Raw genomic sequence first — 21480 nt, 5'->3', positions numbered from 1 at the left:
GCGAGGTCAGTGATTGGCTTAGAAGGCGGAAGTGATAGAAACGGGGCGGTTTCATAGGATGGTAGCAAACACTAAGCGATAGCCGCTCGTAGTTGGTTGCGACATTGTATAACTGTTAGTTTCTCTGCAGGTTCGCGATACTGCAAAACACAGTTTCCGACGAGTCATGGGCGAAGTGACGGGAGCTCAGTTGATTGCTGAGTCTTTAAAGGCTCAGGTAAGAGGGGTTAAAACGCCAAATAACGAACGTAATCCGACTTCATATCAGTTCTGGGCATGTGTTAAACAGCAGCCGAGCATGAGCACGTAACCGCCGCCACGGGTCAAAGTTCACTTCCCGCGTTGTCCCGTCCAACAAGCACTTTTGCATGAAAAATTCAACGCACATTTTCGTCATCGTTGTGCATCTGGCGTGTGTCTCCCTGCAGCAGGTGCAGTACTTGTTCGGCATAGTGGGTGTTCCCGTCATTGAGGTGGCCATGGCTGCTCAGGCCGAAGGGATCAAATATGTGGGAATGCGCAACGAGCAAGCGGTAAAGTCATTACAGTGCTGTTGAAATGCCCACGCTGGTTTGATGTGGAACACGTGGTTTTCCTCCACAGGCGTGTTATGCAGCATCTGCCGTCGGATACCTCACGGGCAGGTAAGAGCGCCTGACTGAACAGCAGTTCCAGTGTGTGTCTCCCTCCACATGCCCCTGTCTCCTCTGGCGTGTCCAGACCGGCTGCCTGCCTGGTGGTGTCTGGGCCCGGACTCATCCACGCCCTCGGTGGAATGGCCAATGCCAACGCCAACTGCTGGTGCGTTGACGTGCCGTAGGTAATATGTAACACAGCATCAGTGAGCGCTGAGTCTTGTTGCTGTGGTGCAGGCCGGTGGTCGTTCTGGGCGGCTCCTCAGACAGAAACCAAGAAACCGCAGGAGCGTTTCAGGAGTTTCCTCAGGTGATGCTCACAAAGACCCAAAGTTGGTTCGCTGTGTTAATGGGTGGAAGCAATAACACGGTTGTTGTTGTTGTTTTTTGTCGGTAGGTGGAAGCATGCCGCCTGTACAGCAAGTTCTCTGCAAGGCCCAGCAGCTTGGAAGCCATCCCTTCTGTGATTGAGAAGGTAAAACTGTTACAGCTTTGGATTTGTAGCTGATCAATACAATTGGAAATTATCAAAGCTTTGATATGGAAGTTTTGCTGCATCCAACGTATTGCAGGCGGTTCGCACCAGCATGTACGGGCGCCCAGGTGCTTGTTATGTGGACATAGCCGGGGACATGGTGAATGCAAAAGTGGACAGGAGCAAAGTCAGGTTCGTTGCCACCGTTTGAGTTTGCAGGATGCTTTTATTGAAGCTGCGCAGTCTCTCGAACTCCCACGTTTGTCCTGCAGACTTGTGTCCTGTTGTCCCCCACCACCGGTGAGCTTGGCGAACAATAGTGACGTCACCAAAGCCATCTCAGTGTTGAAAGCAGCTAAAAGACCCTTAGTCGTCATTGGCAAAGGTAATTTCACCCACACATTAATTATGTCCTTCATAATTGCCGACATGTTGCCATGAGGATGCGAGTGACGTTGCACTGAACAGGTGCAGCCTATGGTCGAGCAGAAGTTGCCCTTAGGAAGTTTGTGGAAAGAAGCGGCTTGCCGTTCCTGCCCACGCCCATGGGCAAGGGAGTGCTGCCCGATGACCACCCCAACTGTGTGGCTGCTGCACGCTCCAGGTGAGCGTTACGCAACGTTCACTTCAGCCACAAACATGAATATTCACTGGTTTGTTTGTAATTACATTTCTAAGGAATTCAAATCTTTTTATTACTTATACAGAAAGCCCTCTTTATGTGTATGTTAGCATATATTTGTCAGACAGTTGTTTCCAAACCACCTTATAATGCATGTGTGTGTCTCTACCCTAATGCACAGAGCGCTTCTCCAGGCTGATGTCCTGCTTTTACTTGGAGCCAGACTCAATTGGATTCTGCATTTTGGTCTTCCACCTAGATTTCACCCCGATGTTAAAGTCATTCAGGTATGCAAATGAGCCAAGCGCCTTCATCAGCATAGCATTAAAGCCCTTTAAGTACTGGGACCCCTTTACTGCCAGACAGCTAGTGGTGCACTTACTTTAAGGATTTGTTCAAATTGTTCTGGCAGTGGCCTTCTGCTCTGTGTGCAGGTCGACCTTTGTGCTGAGGAGATGGGGAATAATGTGAGGCCTGCTGTTGCTCTCCTGGGAGACGTCAATGCTATTGTCACTCAGGTATAATATTAATAACTCACTCGGCGAACACTTTTACTGTCTGTGTGGTTCTCTCCTAATATCCTGATGTAAAACACAATAAACGCAGGAACAGAACAGCTTGTCTGTGGCCGTGGAAATGAATTTGTTGTCTGTCCCGTCAGCTGCTGGACGGCGTCCATAGAGACGGCTGGAAATATCTCCCTGACACAGAGTGGTGGAGCACACTGAAGGACAAGATCAATGCTAATGCAAAAATATCTAAGGTGGGTTTGGACTCGCTGTCTGTCACAGTTTGTGTTGTGTTACTGTATGTGTTTAGTCATCAGACAGAACATAACCACTGACAGTGGACGTGAAGAACACTGATCATCTCTCAGGATTTAAAGGATCTACTATAACATCACAGCACACCTTTTCATAATAAACCCTTTGCCTTTTTTTCACCATCCATAGTCACTGGCTCTGCAGTCAAAGTTGCCAATGAACTACTACACAGTGTTTCACCACGTGTCCCAGCTGCTGCCCCATGACTGCATCATTATCAGCGAGGGTGCGAACACCATGGACATAGGACGCACTATGCTGAACAACTACCTACCTCGACACAGGCAAGGCGTCGTCACTGAAGCAGAGGTTCAGGAGGCTTCTCTCCACCTTTTAAGAGGATGTGGCCAAATGTATCTGTCAAGCAATTAGTTAAAGCCCTACTATACACTGTAATAACAGCTGTATTAATGCTGGTGATGTGCAGGTTGGACGCTGGAACGTTTGGAACGATGGGAGTAGGCCTCGGTTTTGCCATAGCAGCAGCTGTGATGGAGAGGAGCGAGAACAAAGGCCGGCGGGTTGTCTGTGTGGAGGGAGACAGTGCCTTTGGCTTTTCTGGCATGGAGGTGGAAACCATGTGCAGGTTTGTTTCCTTCCATGTTCATTTGAACACTCAGAGCAGCTTGAGTTTTCATGTTTATCTGCTCCTAGGTACAATCTCCCTGTGGTCATCATCGTGGTCAATAACAATGGCATATACAGCGGTGTGGATCCAGAGACTTGGAAAGAAATGGCAAAAATGGGAGACTTGACCTCCATGTGAGTGGCTCATGAGGCGTTTTATGCAGTGCATTCAGTGCCATAGTTCCTATTCAGTAATCATGTATTGGAATGAAGCTTTACATGAGTGTGTTACTTACCAGAGCTCCTCCTGTGACCCTCCTACCTGAGGCACGCTACGATAAGATCATGGAAGCGCTGGGCGGCCGAGGCTTTCTGGTGAGGACCGTTGAGGAGCTGCACAGCGCCTTACGTCTGAGCTTGAGTGACTGGGACCGACCAAGTCTGCTGAATGTGCTGATTGACCCCTCCTCCGACAGAAAGCAGCAGGTAGGAACACAAGGGGTAGAGCCTCTATGTAGATTTTAAAGTGCTTTATAGATAGAGTTGACTAGTTTAATTCTCATTTATGATCACGAGCAGGAAATCCTTGGTCAGCTCTGTGTAAATGTAACGCCACCTAGTGGTGGAAGAAGCAGCTGACGCTGAGACGCCAGTGTAGCTTAAGTGTGGACCCCAGTCAAGGCGGTGGGACTTTAACATGGCTGGCAGACAAATGTTTTAAAAAAAAGTGTTTTATATGAAGTCAGAGCACACTAATGGACAGGACGCATGACCAAAGGCCGCGTGTAGGCACAGCTGGACATATGCAGAAAGCAGAGGACAATGACTTGAATGACAGTGGAAGCTGGAAACCTAGCGACATTAAAAGCCACGGCGTGCAGCTTTGTGATTAGCGCAGAGAAACAAGCAGCTTAGCGTTTCCTCGTCTCAGTGAAAAGTAGTCCAGTCCCTCCAGGTGCACGGCAGAACAATCCCTTCACCTCACACCAGCCCGACCTTTCTATTTCAGGGTCCCCATAATTAGACAGCGTAGGCCTCTGTGTTGATGTTGAACGTAACCACGCAACCTGTCACACACACGTCTGAAGGTTGGATTGAGGACTGTCCTGGCTGCACACTGATTTATTTAAATACAAACACCAATCTATTGCTCCACAGCCCTGTTTCCTCTAATAATGCTGCTCTGTGTGTGTGTGTTTGCAGGAGTTTCCTTGGCTCACACGCTCGAACTTGTAGAGATGAACATTTCATCCTTTGTCCAGAACGCTATCGGAGCTCCAGGAACATTTTCTTCACAAAACTGGAAAATATAACTGTGTTTTCCACAAAATGAATGATACACTTTTTAAATAATTGTTAATAGACATCAATATTAAATTTATTACCTCAATTGAAACATGTTTGCACATACTGTGATAATGCAAAGGCATTTTTCTTATAACAAATCAGTAAACTAATATTTTCATAATCCATTGATGTCATTTTTTTTCTCAGTTTATTGCTTTGTACATATAATTGGAACGTTGTGAAAAATACAGACATTGTCCTTAATCCCAGTAATCCCAGTATAATGAGTGATTGTGCTGAACCAAGTTATGCAGTGACATACAAGCAAACTTGCTGAGTTTAGAACAAGAAGCTTTACTTTTTACCAAAATAAGAAATGATTGATGTGGTGTCCAGTCAACATATTGATTCATCCCACTTGATAAATCTAGTAGTGTAATACATTTAATACTTATAATAACCGATTAAACAAAGCTCATTACAGCATTACAAGTCAATTAATAATGTGATCTGACAAATAATGAATATACAGGCTTTTAATCTGGTGGTTAGGAACCACCAAACTGGATGTAATAGACGCCATGTGCTCTACAAAGATGAGCAAACCTACATAGATACACAGAAGAAGACGTTTACACCTTTATGTGCAGTAGATCCCGACTTGAGTCTCCTGTAGGAAACCCCCACTATGAGCTAGCGTGCGATGAGACCCCATGTGAGTGGAGTGGAAACAACATGCAGTAGTAGGGCTCTAATATTGGCGCTGGAAGCAGCTGGCGGGCTGTCTACTGTAATTTTAGCGCACACTGATGCGCAGGAAAGATTGGTCGGCATACCCTCGTCTGGGGGCGTGAGGGAGACGGTGCACGGGGAGGGAGGGGAGCGCAGACAGGACAGTGAGCGCAGAGGCAGAGGGAGGCAGCGCGCGAGGACCGCCGTGGCTCGGAACAAGGCGACCTGCGGCGGCATGGCACCGCTCACACTTGGACTCTATTTGCCGCTGTGCTTGTGCTGTGGCCTGGCTCAGTCGTCCTTTCTGGACGGCTCCGTGTCGTTTCCAGCAGGTGAGCGCTTCCTGAACGTGTGTGTGTGTGTGTGTGTGTGTGTGTGTGTGTGTGTGTGTGTGTGTGTGTGTGTGTGTGTGGGGAGCAGCGTACTGTACGTACAGTACATGCATGCACAGGTGGAGAGGCAGTAGAAGCATGGATAATAAATAAACAGTCTGCATTCATTATATTTGTACAAATGTCTTTTTTTCTTGTCACCCATGAGGTCGACTAAATTTGCCTCTATTAATAGCGAGAGCAGCTCCAGTCTCTTCATGTCAGCTCTAGGAAGTCTGCTGGACTGGTCACGATTTGATAGGTTGCACCTGCTTCCTAGTTTCTTATGCAGCCCCAGCGTGTTCCTGACATTTTATGTGCAGTCACACATTTGTAGCTCATCGTCCATGTGTCCTGTCAGACACCTGCACCTTTTGATTCACTTGCAGTGCAGAGCAACACGAACGTGACCTGTGGAAAGGTTGTGGTTCTGATGTTGACACGTGTGTGTGTGTGTGTGTGTGTGTGTGTGTGTGTGTGTGTGTGTGTGTGTGTGTGCGTGCACGCACAGCTCTCAGATCCCGGGAGCAGCAGAGGAGATTCAACCCATGCTGTTTATTGAGTCCACCTCCACCCCCGCTGTTTCCTCCACCGCCTTCACTTTGGCGCCGCCACGCTCATGTGAGTCATGTGACTTTTCCCCGGCAGAATACCTTGTTTATGTTTCTTTGAGTGGCATCCAAACTGCTACAGTTCGCTGAAAAAGCATTTACTGTGTTTCAAACACACTCATTTCTCAGAGTGAAGAGGTCTCACATAATGGTGCTGAATCGACACCAGGCAACGAGGACCCAGGTTCTGCCTGTCGCCAAGGACCCCCCGGACCCGCCGGACCGCCTGGACCTCAGGTATGATCCCAGCCATAAAAATGAACTGGGCCTGTGGACACACACATTTAGGAACCAATCAGACCTGTTGCAGCCGGTGGTGCAGTACTCTCCTCCACTCCCCAACTCCGACTTTCCAAGATGGGGATTTCTCTGGCCTATGCAACACAGCAACCCATTAACACTCTACATTTAGCCGGGACACAAATAGCCTTTTTCCACTGCCTGCCAGTGGGCCACACATCATTCTCAGAAGCCGTCCGAAGAGCGCTCTGCCTGGAAAGACATACTGTGTCGCGTAAATTCCGGGGATTACTAACACAAGCATGTGTCCGTGTGTTGGTACGCTCCGGCGATGAGGGATTCGAGGAGCTTTTGGGCTGTGAACCCGTCCTCCTCTGCTGTTTCCCCAGAACCTTGCAGCGTCGGCCGGACCGGACTGCAGCCGCGTGTCAGTATATCAAAAGAAACCTACGAGGCACTTGTTAAATCAATAGTGGCCTCCGAGTCGTTAGCTAATTGAAATTGCAGCTGTGAGCTTGCAGAATCAGACATGACTGTGTGGTGCAATAGTTTGTATTGGATTCATGGGCAAATGTAACTTACTTACTGCTTTTTCTCCTCATCAGGGTCCGCCTGGATTACCTGGAATAGGGGGCGTTAAGGGCGAGAAGGTAAACATTTCCCCTTGTTTGAATTTAATCTAACAAAAGAGGCTCATGGTGTATTTACACAATCTACTGGATGTTTTATAAATTAAGTTAATCCGCTGTCCTTGTCCCCGTCACTCTGTCATCAGGGAGAAATTGGACGACCTGGTCAAAAGGTGAGAGCCTCCACCATTGGCTTCGTATTCTCTATCTAATATAAGACTGCTTCCTACTGTAGCTGGCTGTGCCATAAAGAGATTGTGAGCAAGCGCAACCTTGACAGGAGACAGAGCAGAGGCTACGGAGACGCAGAGCTGCTGAGACGGACTGGACCCCTCCATTAGACGCGCCCACGCAGCTTTATTGGACGCGGGGACACAATGTTTGATCAGCGCACGCGGGAGGAGGCCTCCTGAACGATCGGCTGCTGCGGGGAGAGCCTCGCTGGCCAGCGGCCTGACCGAGCAGCTTTGCAGCACTGCAGTGCAATTTAGCTTAGTGCTTCAGCCAGGTCATAAATCATTTTATTTCCCACAAGCACGGGCTCCTGTTCTATATACAGCCCATCATTTAATTAAAGAGAGCAAAGTGACAGGGCTCATTAAGGTCACCCACCCCCCCTCCTCCCCATGCGAGCCAGCGCTGGGTAAATACTGTAGCAAGCGGCTCATGTGGCTGCGCTCGCTCTACAATTGTTTCTAATTGTTAATAGGTAACTTTGAACCACCTCGGCGATAAGATAATGTTTTTGAGACCATTAGGAGTTATTCCGTGTCTTAGATCACGTATGAAGTCTGTCTCCGTCAGGGTCGGACGGGGCCTCCTGGGCTTCCTGGAAAGCAGGGACCACCTGGATGGCCAGGACCGACAGGGCCCAAAGTGAGTAAGTCGGACTTTGTAACGCAGATGTGTAAAATGTGACATGACGTGAGATCACTACAGGCCAGTATGAGCTCATGCAGATGAGGTAGACTCTTGAAGTTCCAGGTAAAAATAAGTTTAGAAAACTGAAGGCACCTTGTGTTTTGTGTGCGTCAGGGTGAGAAAGGAGACGCGGGGCTGATGGGTTTGCCTGGAGCCAGAGGACCAATTGGGCCAAGAGTATGAACTACACGTTTATTACACTTTCATAACATTTGCGTTCATCATGTGCTAATATAATGAGCTGTATCTCTGATTCTAGGGTTTACCTGGATATAAAGGAGAAAAAGTATGTGACCAGATTATTATTTCTTTCTCACTTTCTTTTTCCTTTCAAATGCACAGTCTGTTATGTAACGGTGTGCTCTGCCTCATCAGGGCTCTCGAGGTGATCGCGGTGAGACCGGAGTGAAAGGCGACAAGGTGCGCCGATCGTATCAGTGGTGTCACTGCAAACATGGCAAAGATGAAGCCGTGCTGTTTGTGTCTATACAGTGTCAAATCTAGTGTTGTATCCACAGGGCGCGATGGGTTTCCCAGGAATGCTTGGACAGAAAGTGAGAAAGTGTACAATAGTTCCATTTCACCCAGAATTGCAGTTTTTTAATCACTAATCTCATTGAGTTTTATGTGCAGGGTGAAATGGGTCCAAAAGGGGAGCCCGGAATCTCAGGAAACAGAGGCCCCACCGGCCGACCAGGCAAAAGAGGAAAGCAGGTAAAGTATTAAAAAAATAAATGTTTTTTTTTAAATACCAGTAATTCTTCATGATTGGAGACCCTGGTGTGTGATCTGGCTGTGCCTCAGGGAGTGAAAGGTGAATCGGGCGGTGTCGGTCCTATGGGACCAGCAGGCCCACACGGACCTCAGGGTCACCCTGGCCCCCCTGGTTCTCCTGCTACAGGTAAAAGCTTCGTCTGTGCACTTCCATTAGCCTGTGTGTTCCCTGCCTTTGCTGAGTGTGTACGAAGCTGTGCGACCAGTCAGCAGGAGACCCTGCTCTGGACCAGAGTTAGCGGCAGCGGTGGTCCCATTTAGCAGCAGAGAAATCTAATCACTTGAGCTGAAACTTGATGCTGTTGACATGACATCATGTTCCTCAAATGGATCCGCAGATGAAGCCCCCTCGTGCTTCTCATCTTCATCCGGTGTCTGTGTGAAAACACGGTTGTTGCCCCGTCGCCTTCTCCTTTTTGCTCATTCGGTGCCGACGTTACTTCTCTTTGCTCATGTGTAGGTCTCTACATGGTTGGTGCTAAAGGGGCCCGTGGTTCCCCAGGGCCCCCCGGGAAGTGTAGCTGTAGCTCCCTCAGCAGTTCCCCATTTGATGAGCATCCGACCAGAGGAAACTACGCCAAAGTACCAGCGGTGAGCAATCAATGCTTCTATACTAGTTTTATAAGTATCAACAATATGCGTAAGAAAAGTGCATTATCATAAAGAATTTTTTGCCTTTCGTTCAGATATTCGTTGTGAGCAGCGAGGAGGAGCTGGAGCGTCTCCACACAGACAACGCTCTAGCGTTCCGCAAAGACCAGCGGTCTCTCTACTTCAAAGACGTGGACGGCTGGCTGCCGATCCAGGTATCACCGCACGCACCGGCGTCAGACTTCACCGTGGGCGTCTCGCGTTGTTCTTCTCTCCTTTCCTCGGGTTGTTTAAACTGTGTTAAAGACTTTTCCATTCCAGATGACGCCGTTCCAGTCCATGGAGAATGCGCCTGACGACGACGGTTACTGCGGCGACGGGGTGGTGCAGGCGGCCAACGGGGAGGAGTGCGATGACAGGAACAGGGTGGTCACCGACGCCTGTGTCAGTAAGTCCCCACTTGGTTCTGGGCCCATTATAACTCCTCCACAGCTGTATTCTGCTACGACCCACCCACCCTATGCTCTCGTCCTGTTGCAGAGTGTAAACACGCCTACTGTGGAGACGGATACCGGCATGAGGGGGATGAGGAGTGTGATGGGAAAGATTTCGGATACCAGACGTGTAACTCATATCTACCGGGGTAAGAACGCTGCACCGCCCGCCGCACGTAGAGCGTCATAAGGTGTTTGGCTGAACTGACTCCCTGTCCCTCCTGCTTTGCCGCCTGCAGGTCCTACGGTCACCTCAAGTGCACGGCCCGCTGTGTTATTGACTCCACAAACTGCAAGTACTTCACCTGAGGAGGACGCTGGGCAGTGCAGTGGGATCCTCTGTGTGTTGTTTGCTTGAAACATTACAGGAATATTTTCATGCAAAAAAAAAAAAAAAACCCACCCAAAAACAATAATGCTCCGAGCGAGAGTCTGTGGAGGAAGAGGAGGCCGACGATTCTGTGACGGACGAAAACAAAACATACATTGAAGCCGCGTAGCTCCTCGGCGTTATAGACTCGGCCGGTGGAGAGGAAGAACTTCATCCCCCCACCCACCGCACCCACATAGGAAACGCACATGACCACTGCACTCTGTCTTAACAAGCAGGACTCACAGCTGGCCTCCTCACCACGCCCCGCTGGACTGGCATCGGTCTCTGGATGCTATAACGGCGTGACAGCCTCGCAAAGACTTAATATAGTGCCAGAGGGAGATGTTGCAGAGGAGAAATAGCCAGGCCTGAGCTGTATTAGTCTTGACCCAGTTACTGTTGAGAAACAGAGGCAGTGGGACAACCAGAGACGTGTCCTTCTCCTGCGTTGTGAGTGACGGCGCTTGCATGAGAACATGACAACAGCTGTCACAACCCAAGCATGTCCCCCATTCATTTACTATTGCCACAAGGTCTGCCCATAATACTCTCAGTATCACAGCAACAGCGTCAGACGTACGGGTAAAACCAGGCACATATTCAGATTAAAGGTAGTTCTAGTGCAGGAGGTGCCCTTGGAACATTTCTGACTGTTAAACCACATGTGAAGTTACGGCAGCACCTCAGCACCTTTTGAAGCTGTCTCCACCTGCTTGTGGTGGTACTGTTAATCTCGGGTTCACCTATTCAGAAACTTCTCAGGAACCAACAGGTAACACAGCTGACTCGGCCACAACTGGCCTCCTCCACTAGTCTTTGTTTTTGCAGACGGCGGTGGCCGCGCCCTGTGACGCCAAACACGGCGCTCCAACGCAAAGCGTTCGATCGATCGACAGAAATCCTTTCCTGTGCGCCGGCGAGAAATCAAATACACTGTTTGCAAATGGCTCGAAACTGTTATCTACTTAATTTTCTCACGGCACAGGAAAGAGTCCGCAGCTGCTAGAGGGTGAGGAATTTCAATTCCACTCCGTTCCATGGTCATTACTGTATTTACGCTAATACCTCTTTATCCAGTCTTTCTGTCTTACACTATATATACAGCAACAAAGAAGCTCAACAGTAAATTAACGGTGTAGATGTCGTCTGCTGTGTGTCGAGCACCCATGGTGAAAATGACTTTGCTTGTATAAGCTGATAACTTCCATAAGCTACTGTGTGAGTCGCACCGATGCCAAGGGAGGACCTCTCAGCCGCGCGTCGCCGCTGAGCCATTACGACTGTTACTTCATGGTGTTCGCATGCTTGTGATGCTGTGCTAATGAGTGTGAAACGCTTTCAACGTGTCGGCCATTTGTCGTGCAAATCGCTGCATTCGTCAGCCTAGCGGGTGTCTTAAGAAAAAGGTCAAAGGTCAATGTAGCTGCGTACAGTACTGTATGTGTGACACATCTTATGCGATAGCGATGAACTGTGCCAACGCACAAAAAAGCTGAACTACTTTGGGAACCGTGCTGAATGTTGTGCTGCTGTGTTGTCCCGTACTGTGCTAAAGCAAAACGTGCATGTAGTAATGTACTGTAAGGTTTTATGAAATATATTACTGTGACTCGTAGTAAAGTTCATGTTGTGTTATTTTCCTATCACTGGTGAGGTGGTGACGGGCTGTTTTTTAAAAAAAAAGACCTGAAAATGGGCATTTGAACAGCTCACTCTGTTTTACACAGACTTCGATCTGGGGTTTTGTCAGCAGCTTCTCTTTCTGTATTCTCTAAGTGAAGCTTCGTAATTGGGAACATTGCAAAAAGGCCAGTAGACAGTGACAGAGATGCTCCTGACTCAAGAGCTGAGCCTCGCTGTAAAACAGTGATCTATATCAGGAGAAGATGCTGTCAGCAGCTTCTGGACCGGGCCGCGTGCAACTAAACCAACTCTTACTGTTATTTTAGAGCTAGAAATGAATTTGGAGCTTTTCATCGTGCCTTGATAAAACCCGAGGCCCAGCGATGCAGACCAGGCAAGCAGTCAGTGTCGCAGCAGAGATGTTTGAGGCTGGATGCGACCCTATAACTCAATTAGCATGTGGTATTTCTTTTTTTTAAATTACATCAGGACAATTTGTCTGCTGAGATGTCCAAGTAAAAGCTTACCGTAGTGTATTTATCTCATCATGTGCATTCCCCTGACCAGGCCAATCAGATTTGTGCCACAGATGTCTCAGTGCAGCACTGAATGTCACTGGGGATGCATCAGGCGGCCTGATTGTACCGACTATGTAATGAAAAGATCTGCTGTACACACAGAAGGGAGAGCTTTTCTATTTGTGAAGTTGGATCGTGAAACAAGAATGAAATGATCTTATCTGAAATACATCGTTCATAAGCTATCAAAGGTATATAAAACTGAACAAACCTGAAGCCCTTTACAGTGGTTTAGCGCAGGGTGACGGGCGTATCGGTACAGCTGTGGCACAAGAAGCGATGCAAATGAGGCCACAGGGACAGGAAGCGAGCACAACTCAGCTCTGTGAAAATCCCTGACAGCACAGGGAGGAATTACTGGCAGGCAGCGCTCAACAGTCCTGGCAGAGAACTCTTCACTTGCGCGCATGCAAATCGCCGAGTTACACACGCAGAGGAAGGCCAGCACATGCAATGTCACTGTTTAGAGCAGGTCAGATAGCGCCTGGAAAATCATGTCAAAATAGAAACAAACCAAGACAATTTAGTCATTTATTAATTAAAAATCAAATAGCATTTTATATACATTCATAAAAAACAAATCAACGTTTTTAGAATATTACAATTGCATTTTTTTAATATCTGGACTAAAAAGGGAAATGGCAAACTGGACATTTATCCATCGCAAATGACAGTTTACTGACAAGGAACATTCCTGAAAACACAAATGACAGGATAAGAGTAAAGTAACAAATACTATGCGGTACGTCTTCAAAAAGCCCTATGAGGATGTTCCTGATTTGTTCCAATGGCTCAGTTAGTCCACACCCCAACCTGATCGGGACTCGCTTGTCACCTTTTCCCCCGTTGCTGTTAAAATTTGACATCATATAGTGTTATAAGTACGGCTGGTTACAACACTCAAGTACATGGAGCAGAAGTCTGTAGGTTACTGTTCATTTGTAATACAGCAATGATGTAATGCCTTATAACTTTCACTACCTGTCCCTGTCAGGGGATGAACTTTCATAACAGGTTTCCATTGGCACCTATGTTAATAAACACATAAACCTTGCCGTCACTAAACATGCTCTATGGAAACTAATGTCCCACACATTCACACGCAAGTGGGAAATAATCCCCAAGACAATAATGTGAACTTTATAACTTAAAATATAATAAATAGACTCTGAAAATGCGTAACAGCGAAAGCTTGTGCAGAGGAATCCATGTAAATATTCAGCAGGTGTCAGTGCTTTGTCAGCATCTCTGGTTCACGTGTGGTGGTACTGTACTGTAGGCAGCAGAGGCTAAAGCCGTTCACATGACAGTTCCTTTTTGGTCCCAACATGTCAGCAATGGAAAACTAAACATGACCTTGGCAAAAATGCAAGACTTACATTAAAACTTCAGGGCAAACAAAGCCAACACCTATGTTGACTGTTTCAGTCAGTGCAAGAAAACTATTAAGAATTAGCCCAGTATGCGGGTAAATAACACACATGGGCATATTGGGCTTTGTTACAATCACATCTAGTTCATCAAAGCTGTGCTGTGTTATGCTGAGCCTCTTGGTGAAGCCAAGACAACAAGGCAATCTGTCTGCATCAGTTAAAAGGGGGTTCAAAAATGAGTTACTAGAGCCAAACACCATGTAGTCACGTCATGTACCTCAAAACATGTATAGTACTCGAAAGGTCACAACACAGAGACAAACCATACACCTGAAACAAATGTCACCATGAATTATGGTTGAAGTTTGCATAATCAAGGATAATTCCCCTCACCGTCCACAAGCCTCTGATCAAGATCAAGACAATGAGTAATCCTTGCTTCGATCCTTGGTGGCTCCTATCATACAGACATGGACAGTCTAATGCCAGAGTGTAGGAACCCCTGGACACGCTTCACACTAACACAGGACATGCTCACATTACTCTGTACATCTGACCCCTTCCTCCGGCAGCTAGAAACCACTGCACCGCCTCGCCTTACTTGACCTTTTTGCTCTCGGCTTCAACTTTTACACCACCTCATCAGACTCCAGGTTGTACTCCTCATACAGGTCGTCGAGAATGGCCAGCTGTTTCTCCATGGCGGGGAGGTACATGCCCAGGTCCCTATGCATGCCCCTGATGAAGCCCTTCTTCTGCTCATCACCCTCTCTGGAAACTAAGGCAGCAGTGAAACTGTGATAGGACGGAGCAGCTCTCAGGGCCAACTGTGGAGATTAAAAAAACACACACACAAAAGGCTGAGTGTGTGGACTTGAAGCAAGGACAAACGACAGGAAACAATGAAGTTAGTGAAAAATGCCTACAGCAAACACTCCTCGCACCACCCAGCCATGGTACTGTCGAAGGGTCTTTCCATAGGCATTATCTGCACGAGGAAGACACAGATCAGGAAGAGACTTGACAGCAGAAGACAAATAAATGGATGGATGTCTCATTTGCTCACTTAGTGCTCCCTGGATGTCTTGTACTCCTCTGTTGACCTCTGACAGGAACTCCTTAAGGAACTTCAGGCCTCGTCTGAGCCATAGCAACGCTTCAGTGGCTGAGTTGCGCACCTGAGCAACATCTGCCTGGACTTCATGCAGCACAATGGACTGTAGTGTAGGGAAGCTGTCAGGCTCTGACATCAGCTTCTGGTGAATCTTCTGCAGGCACAGAGTCATGACACAATTATTGACAGAATATTAACATATAGTTAAATTCTTTTCCACTAGTAAAACTAGTCTGGATGACATATTAGGGGATTTATCATATATTTGATGCAATCGTTTCCACCTGACTTTCACAGATAAAAATGAATTAAGTTAAGCGTCACTTACCTTGATGTTTCCAACAAAATCCATTTTAACAGTTGCAAACACCGTAGACCCCAGTTTGTCTGAGAAGAGATAATCTATGATCATTTCTTTTGAATTCTGTGAAAATCTTTGTCAAACGTGACGTGTGAATAACGAAAGCAGCAGAACCCAAAGTAAAGCGTCAACAAGCAGAAGGCAGATCCCCGATACCCTGCAGAAGAGTTAGAAGCTAAAAGTGCGTCTACAAAACGACTCAGCTATTGACACAGTACCAGTGAGCAGAACCCAGTGTGTATGTACTGTGATGAATTATTTTTAAAGGATTTTTGTTAAATTATAACCTTTGTGATCACTTTAAGTGTATTTAAGATGTGCTTGAATGGAATTAGATGCTGTGTTTCAGCTTCTCTGTAACACCACAGAATTCTTGATGACCAGTATTTGAATAAATACTAAATACTAAGACAATGCTGAAAGACTCAGACATATGTCTGCCTCCTAAAGATGCCCTGCATCTTTGTCTATATTGTGAGTGACCACCTTTAAATACTGTACACACAAGGATACATTTAGCCTTGAAACATGTGTGAGCTACTTAATTGTAAGGCATGTCAAGCTAACAGCAGGAAATAAATCCACTGAAAGACATACAAGTGCCAAAGGAAAGAATGAAATGCAATAAAAACAAACAGGAAAGGCACTAGAAAGAAAGTGGTCACTTCATTATTACAAGGAGCATGAAAGAGTGTAGAAATCATAGCAGAAGGCTGTTAGAGGTGAAATGAGAAACACAGCTGCATGTCAATGAGAGACTGAAGGTGACTGGCCTACCTAAGACAGGCACTATTGCATAGCATGAGTCCAAAAACTCTTGTGTAGGGATACCATTGTCGTCGTCCAGTCTTATATCACTAAATCTAAAAAAGTAGAACAGATTCAAAACAGGAGAATATATTAGAGGTAAGTTTGCCATTTCAACTTTTATTTGATCAAATCAAACAGAAAGAGAAAGGTTTACAATCTTTAAAGTCAAACCAGAGAAATGATTCACACACGACCATGCAATTCTAGGCCTGCAACGCCCGCTACTTTGTCTGCAACCTCACAGTTTAGTCAACTGCCAACGTCTGAAACACTGACAACGAGCCTCCACTCCATACTGCACCCACTGTAAACTTCACCTTACAGTTCAATACACCGCAAGTGAGACTGTGCTTCTCGTCATTCATTGAAGTATTTACCGCATAACTTAAAAAAAAACACAGAAATAGGAATTCAGACTACTCATTCGTTCAGGAACACCCGTTGAGGTTTTAAGAAAGAGAAAGTAAAATATATTCAACATACAGAGTGAAATGTTAACAAAGAACTTTACAAACCCAAATAATTCAGATGAGGGCCACTCTGTGTCATGTGGTCAAGAGAGAACACACCAATGTAAAACACTTAGTGACATCATGATTCAGTTAAAACTTCCATCCATTCGTTATTAATTTGTTCTGTGCAACACAGAATACAATTAGTATTTAATCAGTAATACAGTTAATATATTTTCACAAGCTAAGTAACAGCAGTTTAGTCAAAAGATGCTGCACAAGTGCAATGTGTCAAAGAACAAAGTACTACTCATACTGTAGCTTAAATTGGTTTATCCTAATACTGTAAAAGTGAAATATCACAGACAATCAGAGTATCATGATACAGTAACTAGTGTGTATTAAAGGATGTGACCTTCCAAAGTGGCATTTTCATACCTGTGACTCATTGTGCTGAAGAAAGTCTCCACCTGTTCAGTGTCTTCGGGCTCTGCTGAATCTCTGGAAATCTCGCTGTCAAGCTGAGCCTTGTCTTTGTCTGGAACCCCTTCCTGTCGGTGCTGAGACGGCAAAGCGTTCACCTCCTTGCTGTTGACATCAGGCTGTTGACTTTGGTCCACTTTGTACTTCTGCTCTGGTTTTGTTTTAATTTGATTATCAGCTCCATCTTCCTCATTATCCTTGGGCAGTTGATCGTAATGTTCAATATTATGGACGGTGTGTAGCGTATGATCAGCTTGCTCTTTGTGGACTGAGCTGTTGCTAGTGGCATCAGTGTCTGTACGAAACAGTGAACAAAATATCTGTCAGCACAATTATGTATTATTAAAGACTTACCTTAATCATATTTTTAATATAAAAAAGGGGTTCTCAAAATATTTTAAAATACAACTGTCGGATAGATAAAAAACTCTTCTTTCTGTCTATTTAAATTATTAAATGTTACATTTGGTTACCAATTCAACCATTAAATGGTGTGTTTAATGAAGCAAATCGTACAGGAAACATCTTTGCTGCATTGAAAAAAATGCAACATCCTGCCTTTTAAAATAATGTATATTTGTTCTGTGTTTACTATTTTTACCAGCAGCAGTAGTTTCCCTTTTGCAAAGGTTCTGCATCTGCTATAAGGAAAACCAATAATATAACTAGACATTCATCTCTGTCTGCTCACTCGCATGAGGCAATAATATACACACATCCGTTCAGATGATGTACACACAACAAACAGATCCTGTTTGTGTTGTGTTGTCTTATCTTTGTGTAAACTGTATTTTTTCCAGTTATAGAATTCTGTAGCACGTAAAAACTAGTGATACAAGATTTACATGACTTGCCTGATGGGGAAGCATGAGGTTCTGGTCTTTCTGGTTCATCTGGTCCCTCTGTTACAGAGTCAAGGCTCTGGTTATCATGTGCCATTCCTTCTCCAGAAACATCAGCCAAATCTTTCCATCTGGAACAAAGTTAATACACTGTGTTTTTAAACGTAGAAAACAGATAAATGTGTACAGTACTTAGTGCATATTAACTAGCTAAGTAGCATATAAACCATCAACTTGACAAATGAATACTGTGTGAAACTGCAATAACATAATAACAAAAAAAGCAACCTACTTTCCTCCAAGGTTCTGATTTAAATGATTCACATGTTTAATCTGGTGGAGGAAATAAAAAGTATTAGGCAATTACCAGATACTTGAAACAATTGCAGGCTAACAGCCACAAGGTGGGTGATAGAAATGTACCTTCTGGGGTTTGATGGCTGCTACTGGAGGAGATCCTGGTGGAGTTTGTGAGGGCATATCTGTGTTGAATGTTCGATTCGCTATCTGCATGCATTCCTCTAGAGTTTTGAGAAACGTGGTGCATGTGGACTTCACCATGTTTCCGGTATCAATGCCCGTCTAAATAAATTAAATAAAGACACACACATTAACTAGTAATAACACATGTTTAAGTATTCCCACACATGTTTGGACAGATACTGTAGCCATGCTAATAAAATCTTACCAATAAAAGATGGGACAAAATATCACTGTCACATCATTGTCTCATCCAAGCCTCAACCTTACCTCAGCTGCCTCTCCCAGCTCATTCTCCTTGATCTTGTTTACTTGTTGGAGAAGAAGATCACAGTACAATCGAAGTTCAGACATCTTAGTTTTCAGTGCCTCTGTGTTCTCCTGGAGCTCTGCAAGAGTTACATCAAATGAGACTCTAGACAGAAATAGATTCTACAATACTTTCTAGCTGCACCATATGAAATTTGGATGTTATGGCATCTAAATACCCTTTTCTCTCTTTGTTCGATTGTCTGTCAGACAAGCTTTGGCTGTTCCCAGTGCCACCAGCCATTTCTGCCGCTCTGCTGCATTGATGGCTCTGAGGTAAAAGTACTGCTCGCCGGGTATTGTCAGATCAACTCGTGTAGAATCAGAGGAATGAACTAATATGACACAGACGAAAAGGAGGTTATGACTACTCACAGAAAGCAACACAAGTTATACAAATAGAAATATACAAGAGTATATGGGACGTCTAGAGCCATACTGTACCAACCTTGGATTTCACAAACTGAAATTTTAATGCTCCCCTTGCAGCCTTTCCAGGCATCCTCCTGGGAATCATAGTAAGACAACGTCCCTCCATCGAGCACAAACCAGCGAGGTTGCCAGCCTGGAAACGCAATTCACATGTTATATTACTGCTGTGACGTTGTATGTGCGTGAAACATTTTACGTAGTAGATTAGCAAAAGCAAAATTAACAGAACTCAGAGTACTTTAGCTTGTAAGAAACTTGGGAGCAAGTATATTTCATCTTTACGTAGTGTTACCAACAACTCATTAACTGTCAAATCGTGTTTTAGTGACACTAGACCTAGCTACAGTATCTAATCCAATTTTTCCAGTTCAACCGTGCTGGCTAGCGATTATGCTGTCCGCTTCAGACTTCACGGATATGAGGAACTTCTCATTCATTTAACTGCTAACACACTCAAAGTCAGACAAGACAGTGACGGTGACTCATAGCTAGTAACTAGCAGGCGCTATCGTTAGCATAACCGCTGCCTGTTAACATTATCACAAACTCTCAAGAGCGCTGTGACGCTGTCAGGCTAGCTAGCTACCGTAATACGAGCACAAATCCGACAACGCAAACAAACGCTGGATCAACTTACCACTTATGTAATTGGTCCATTTATATAACATTCCTTCCATTGTTTAATTGTGTGTATTCGCCGTTCATTACTTGTTTATCATAACAAGATACGATGCACAGCTGATTGCAGCGACTCCATCGGGCCCCGAGTGTGGATTGTGGAGTACCGTCCTCTGCTTTACATTCCACCTACGTAGACAAAAGTGCGTAAACTTTTTCCTGAATAAGGATCTAAGCGATCATGAGAGAAGCTAACTACGTTCCTCTTACTTACGTCAAGGGGATCAAAATATTTTGGGTGTGGCTTATGTGGTTGACAGAATACTTAACCAATAATGTCAAAGAAAATAACATTAAGGCGGTGCCTTAGAAGTTATTTGCCCAATAGGAAGAGGAAAAAGGCAGACAGCTGAACAGTGGTTACGTTCATTCCTGGAGCTTGTTGCCACGTAGTTGGCATTCATGCCATGGATCTATTTTGGATACTCTTTTTTACAGGATAGGTTAAATTATGTTTTGTTAAAGTTTTGTATTAGTGCTATCAGAATGTTATTTTTTTCCATTTGTTTAATAGTTCCCTCGTTGTTTGTGTTTACCACTGGAGGAAAACTGCCCGAACCAGAAGTAAAAATTGAAGTATTACATAAACCTTTACTGTGTTACCGCAAGTCTAAGTATGGCGACATGCTTCTTGTTCATTTCGATGGGTTTTTGGAGAGTGATGGCACCATATTTCATTCCAGGTAACTTCCAGGGCTATGCCCTCTAGTAATGCTGCATGCGGACAGTATCTATGCATTCACTTCACACTGCTCGTGCAGGACACAAAATGACAATTATTATAATTAATAACTGGGCTCCTGCTCCAGCATGGGTACTGTTGTCTATTCAGATTTCAGGGTTACTGTGATCTCAGTTGTGGACACTGGACTTTTGCTTCTTAAAGACAAACTGTGATGGATCTTTGTGACTTTCGGCAGCCGAAAAGATGGGGATAAGAATCCAGTATGGTTCACTCTTGGGATTCGAGAAGTAATAAAGGGTTGGGACAAAGGTCTGCAGAACATGTGCAGTGGAGAGCGCAGGAAGCTAAGCATCCCTTCATCACTCGCTTATGGCAAAGAAGGAAAAGGTACAGCAACAGTCTACTTTGTTCAGATGCTGTACACAAAATGTTGCCTCCTTTCTGTGTTGCACAACGACATATGTGTCATTTACAGGCAAAATTCCACCGAACAGCGCCTTAATCTTTGACATTGAGCTCATGGATATCCAAAATGGTCCCAGATCGCACGAGTCTTTCCGAGAGATGGATCTCAATGATGACTGGAAGCTTTCCAGGCAAGAGGTGAGATTTTGTTTCTAACAATTGGCTAAATTAATTTTTTACTACATCATCTGTAATTCTTTACTCATGTTTACATCTGTAAGGTGACGGTGTACCTGAAAAAGGAGTTTGAGAAGCACGGATACTCCCCTAACGACACCCATCACGAAGTGATGGTAGATGACATCTTCAAAAATGAGGATGAGGATAAAGATGGTTTTATCTCCTCGAGGGAATTTGTCTACCAACACGATGAGCTTTAAATATGCAATGTTTGTGCCGTATGTGTCTTCAATATAGTCCCATTAACAGGGACATTGTTGATTAGTTAAAGGACTGTTTCCACACTGACCTCTTTGAACTTGAGTAAATACAGTATTATCTCCAATTCTATATGCACTGACATGACCACAGGGATGTTTAGGCTGCAGCATAAAACATGGAGGATGAAAATAAAAAAAAATCATGATTTAAACACTGGGATGGATGTGTGAAACCTTTGTTATTGTTTTGGGTGCATGGCTTCATTAGT

The 21480-nt window shown here is 45.1% G+C and overlaps 4 protein-coding genes across 6 annotated transcripts; 3 read left to right on the top strand and 1 right to left on the bottom strand.

The window, feature by feature from the left end:
- Positions 1–36: 36 nt before the first annotated feature.
- Positions 37–4593, top strand: hacl1 (2-hydroxyacyl-CoA lyase 1). Its single transcript, XM_029130010.3, has 17 exons — positions 37–217; positions 429–533; positions 604–644; positions 721–801; positions 873–945; positions 1033–1110; positions 1208–1302; positions 1383–1495; positions 1579–1714; positions 1914–2019; positions 2167–2250; positions 2394–2495; positions 2686–2840; positions 2984–3142; positions 3211–3318; positions 3423–3609; positions 4327–4593. Exons 1-17 carry the CDS (start codon positions 167–169, stop codon positions 4357–4359), a joined length of 1707 nt encoding a protein of 568 aa, XP_028985843.1. The 5' UTR covers positions 37–166; the 3' UTR covers positions 4360–4593.
- Positions 4594–4744: 151 nt separating this feature from the next.
- colq (collagen-like tail subunit (single strand of homotrimer) of asymmetric acetylcholinesterase) lies at positions 4745–11792 on the top strand. 3 transcript variants are annotated; one of them, XM_029130008.3, is made up of 17 exons: positions 4745–5474; positions 6025–6134; positions 6254–6361; positions 6970–7014; positions 7140–7166; positions 7798–7869; positions 8029–8091; positions 8174–8200; positions 8290–8334; positions 8433–8468; positions 8548–8628; positions 8719–8815; positions 9149–9279; positions 9375–9494; positions 9601–9727; positions 9820–9922; positions 10013–11792. In XM_029130008.3, exons 1-17 carry the CDS (start codon positions 5114–5116, stop codon positions 10080–10082), a joined length of 1623 nt encoding a protein of 540 aa, XP_028985841.1. In that variant the 5' UTR covers positions 4745–5113; the 3' UTR covers positions 10083–11792. The 3 variants fall into 3 exon arrangements, with proteins under 3 accessions (XP_028985841.1, XP_028985840.1, XP_028985839.1); XM_029130007.3 differs by having other exon boundaries at positions 9586–9727; XM_029130006.3 differs by having other exon boundaries at positions 9586–9922.
- Positions 11793–12864: 1072 nt separating this feature from the next.
- Positions 12865–19816, bottom strand: plekha8 (pleckstrin homology domain containing, family A (phosphoinositide binding specific) member 8). The gene is made up of 13 exons (XM_029129985.3): positions 19641–19816; positions 19020–19136; positions 18751–18906; positions 18533–18651; positions 18206–18364; positions 18075–18115; positions 17795–17913; positions 16896–17235; positions 15973–16058; positions 15163–15221; positions 14787–14988; positions 14647–14708; positions 12865–14547 (listed from the first exon to the last, which is right to left on the bottom strand). The coding sequence occupies exons 1-13, from the start codon at positions 19678–19680 to the stop codon at positions 14350–14352; spliced, it is 1698 nt and encodes a 565-aa protein (XP_028985818.1). The 5' UTR covers positions 19681–19816; the 3' UTR covers positions 12865–14349.
- Positions 19817–20027: 211 nt separating this feature from the next.
- Positions 20028–21431, top strand: fkbp14 (FKBP prolyl isomerase 14). Its single transcript, XM_029130229.3, has 4 exons — positions 20028–20364; positions 20602–20753; positions 20842–20969; positions 21053–21431. Exons 1-4 carry the CDS (start codon positions 20084–20086, stop codon positions 21209–21211), a joined length of 720 nt encoding a protein of 239 aa, XP_028986062.1. The 5' UTR covers positions 20028–20083; the 3' UTR covers positions 21212–21431.
- The last annotated feature ends 49 nt before the right edge of the window (positions 21432–21480 follow it).

The sequence above is a fragment of the Betta splendens genome, chromosome 16 (genome assembly GCF_900634795.4).
Source record: "Betta splendens chromosome 16, fBetSpl5.4, whole genome shotgun sequence".
In the NCBI taxonomy this organism is placed as follows: Eukaryota; Metazoa; Chordata; class Actinopteri; order Anabantiformes; family Osphronemidae; genus Betta; species Betta splendens.
Note: the sequence above shows the minus strand (reverse complement) of the source record. Positions and strands in the feature narration are given on the sequence as shown.

What these genes read in the sequence shown, in the direction of transcription:
- hacl1 (XM_029130010.3), top strand. Translation starts at nt 167, where the DNA reads ATGGGCGAAGTGACGGGAGCTCAGTTGATTGCTGAGTCTTTAAAGGCT. An exon ending in GTCGGATACCTCACGGGCAG is followed by an intron (nt 645 to 720) that starts GTAAGAGCGCCT and finishes TGGCGTGTCCAG; the next exon opens with ACCGGCTGCCTGCCTGGTGG. An exon ending in TCCCTTCTGTGATTGAGAAG is followed by an intron (nt 1,111 to 1,207) that starts GTAAAACTGTTA and finishes AACGTATTGCAG; the next exon opens with GCGGTTCGCACCAGCATGTA.
- plekha8 (XM_029129985.3), bottom strand. Translation starts at nt 19,680, where the DNA reads ATGGAAGGAATGTTATATAAATGGACCAATTACATAAGTG. An exon ending in AATCAGAACCTTGGAGGAAA is followed by an intron (nt 17,914 to 18,074) that starts GTAGGTTGCTTT and finishes ACTTTGTTCCAG; the next exon opens with ATGGAAAGATTTGGCTGATG. An exon ending in TGCAATAGTGCCTGTCTTAG is followed by an intron (nt 15,222 to 15,972) that starts GTAGGCCAGTCA and finishes ATCTCTTCTCAG; the next exon opens with ACAAACTGGGGTCTACGGTG.
- fkbp14 (XM_029130229.3), top strand. Translation starts at nt 20,084, where the DNA reads ATGCCATGGATCTATTTTGGATACTCTTTTTTACAGGATAGGTTAAAT. An exon ending in TTATGGCAAAGAAGGAAAAG is followed by an intron (nt 20,754 to 20,841) that starts GTACAGCAACAG and finishes TGTCATTTACAG; the next exon opens with GCAAAATTCCACCGAACAGC. An exon ending in GGAAGCTTTCCAGGCAAGAG is followed by an intron (nt 20,970 to 21,052) that starts GTGAGATTTTGT and finishes TACATCTGTAAG; the next exon opens with GTGACGGTGTACCTGAAAAA.
- colq (XM_029130006.3), top strand. Translation starts at nt 5,114, where the DNA reads ATGAGACCCCATGTGAGTGGAGTGGAAACAACATGCAGTAGTAGGGCT. An exon ending in GGGGCGTTAAGGGCGAGAAG is followed by an intron (nt 7,015 to 7,139) that starts GTAAACATTTCC and finishes CTCTGTCATCAG; the next exon opens with GGAGAAATTGGACGACCTGG. An exon ending in ACTACGCCAAAGTACCAGCG is followed by an intron (nt 9,280 to 9,374) that starts GTGAGCAATCAA and finishes CCTTTCGTTCAG; the next exon opens with ATATTCGTTGTGAGCAGCGA.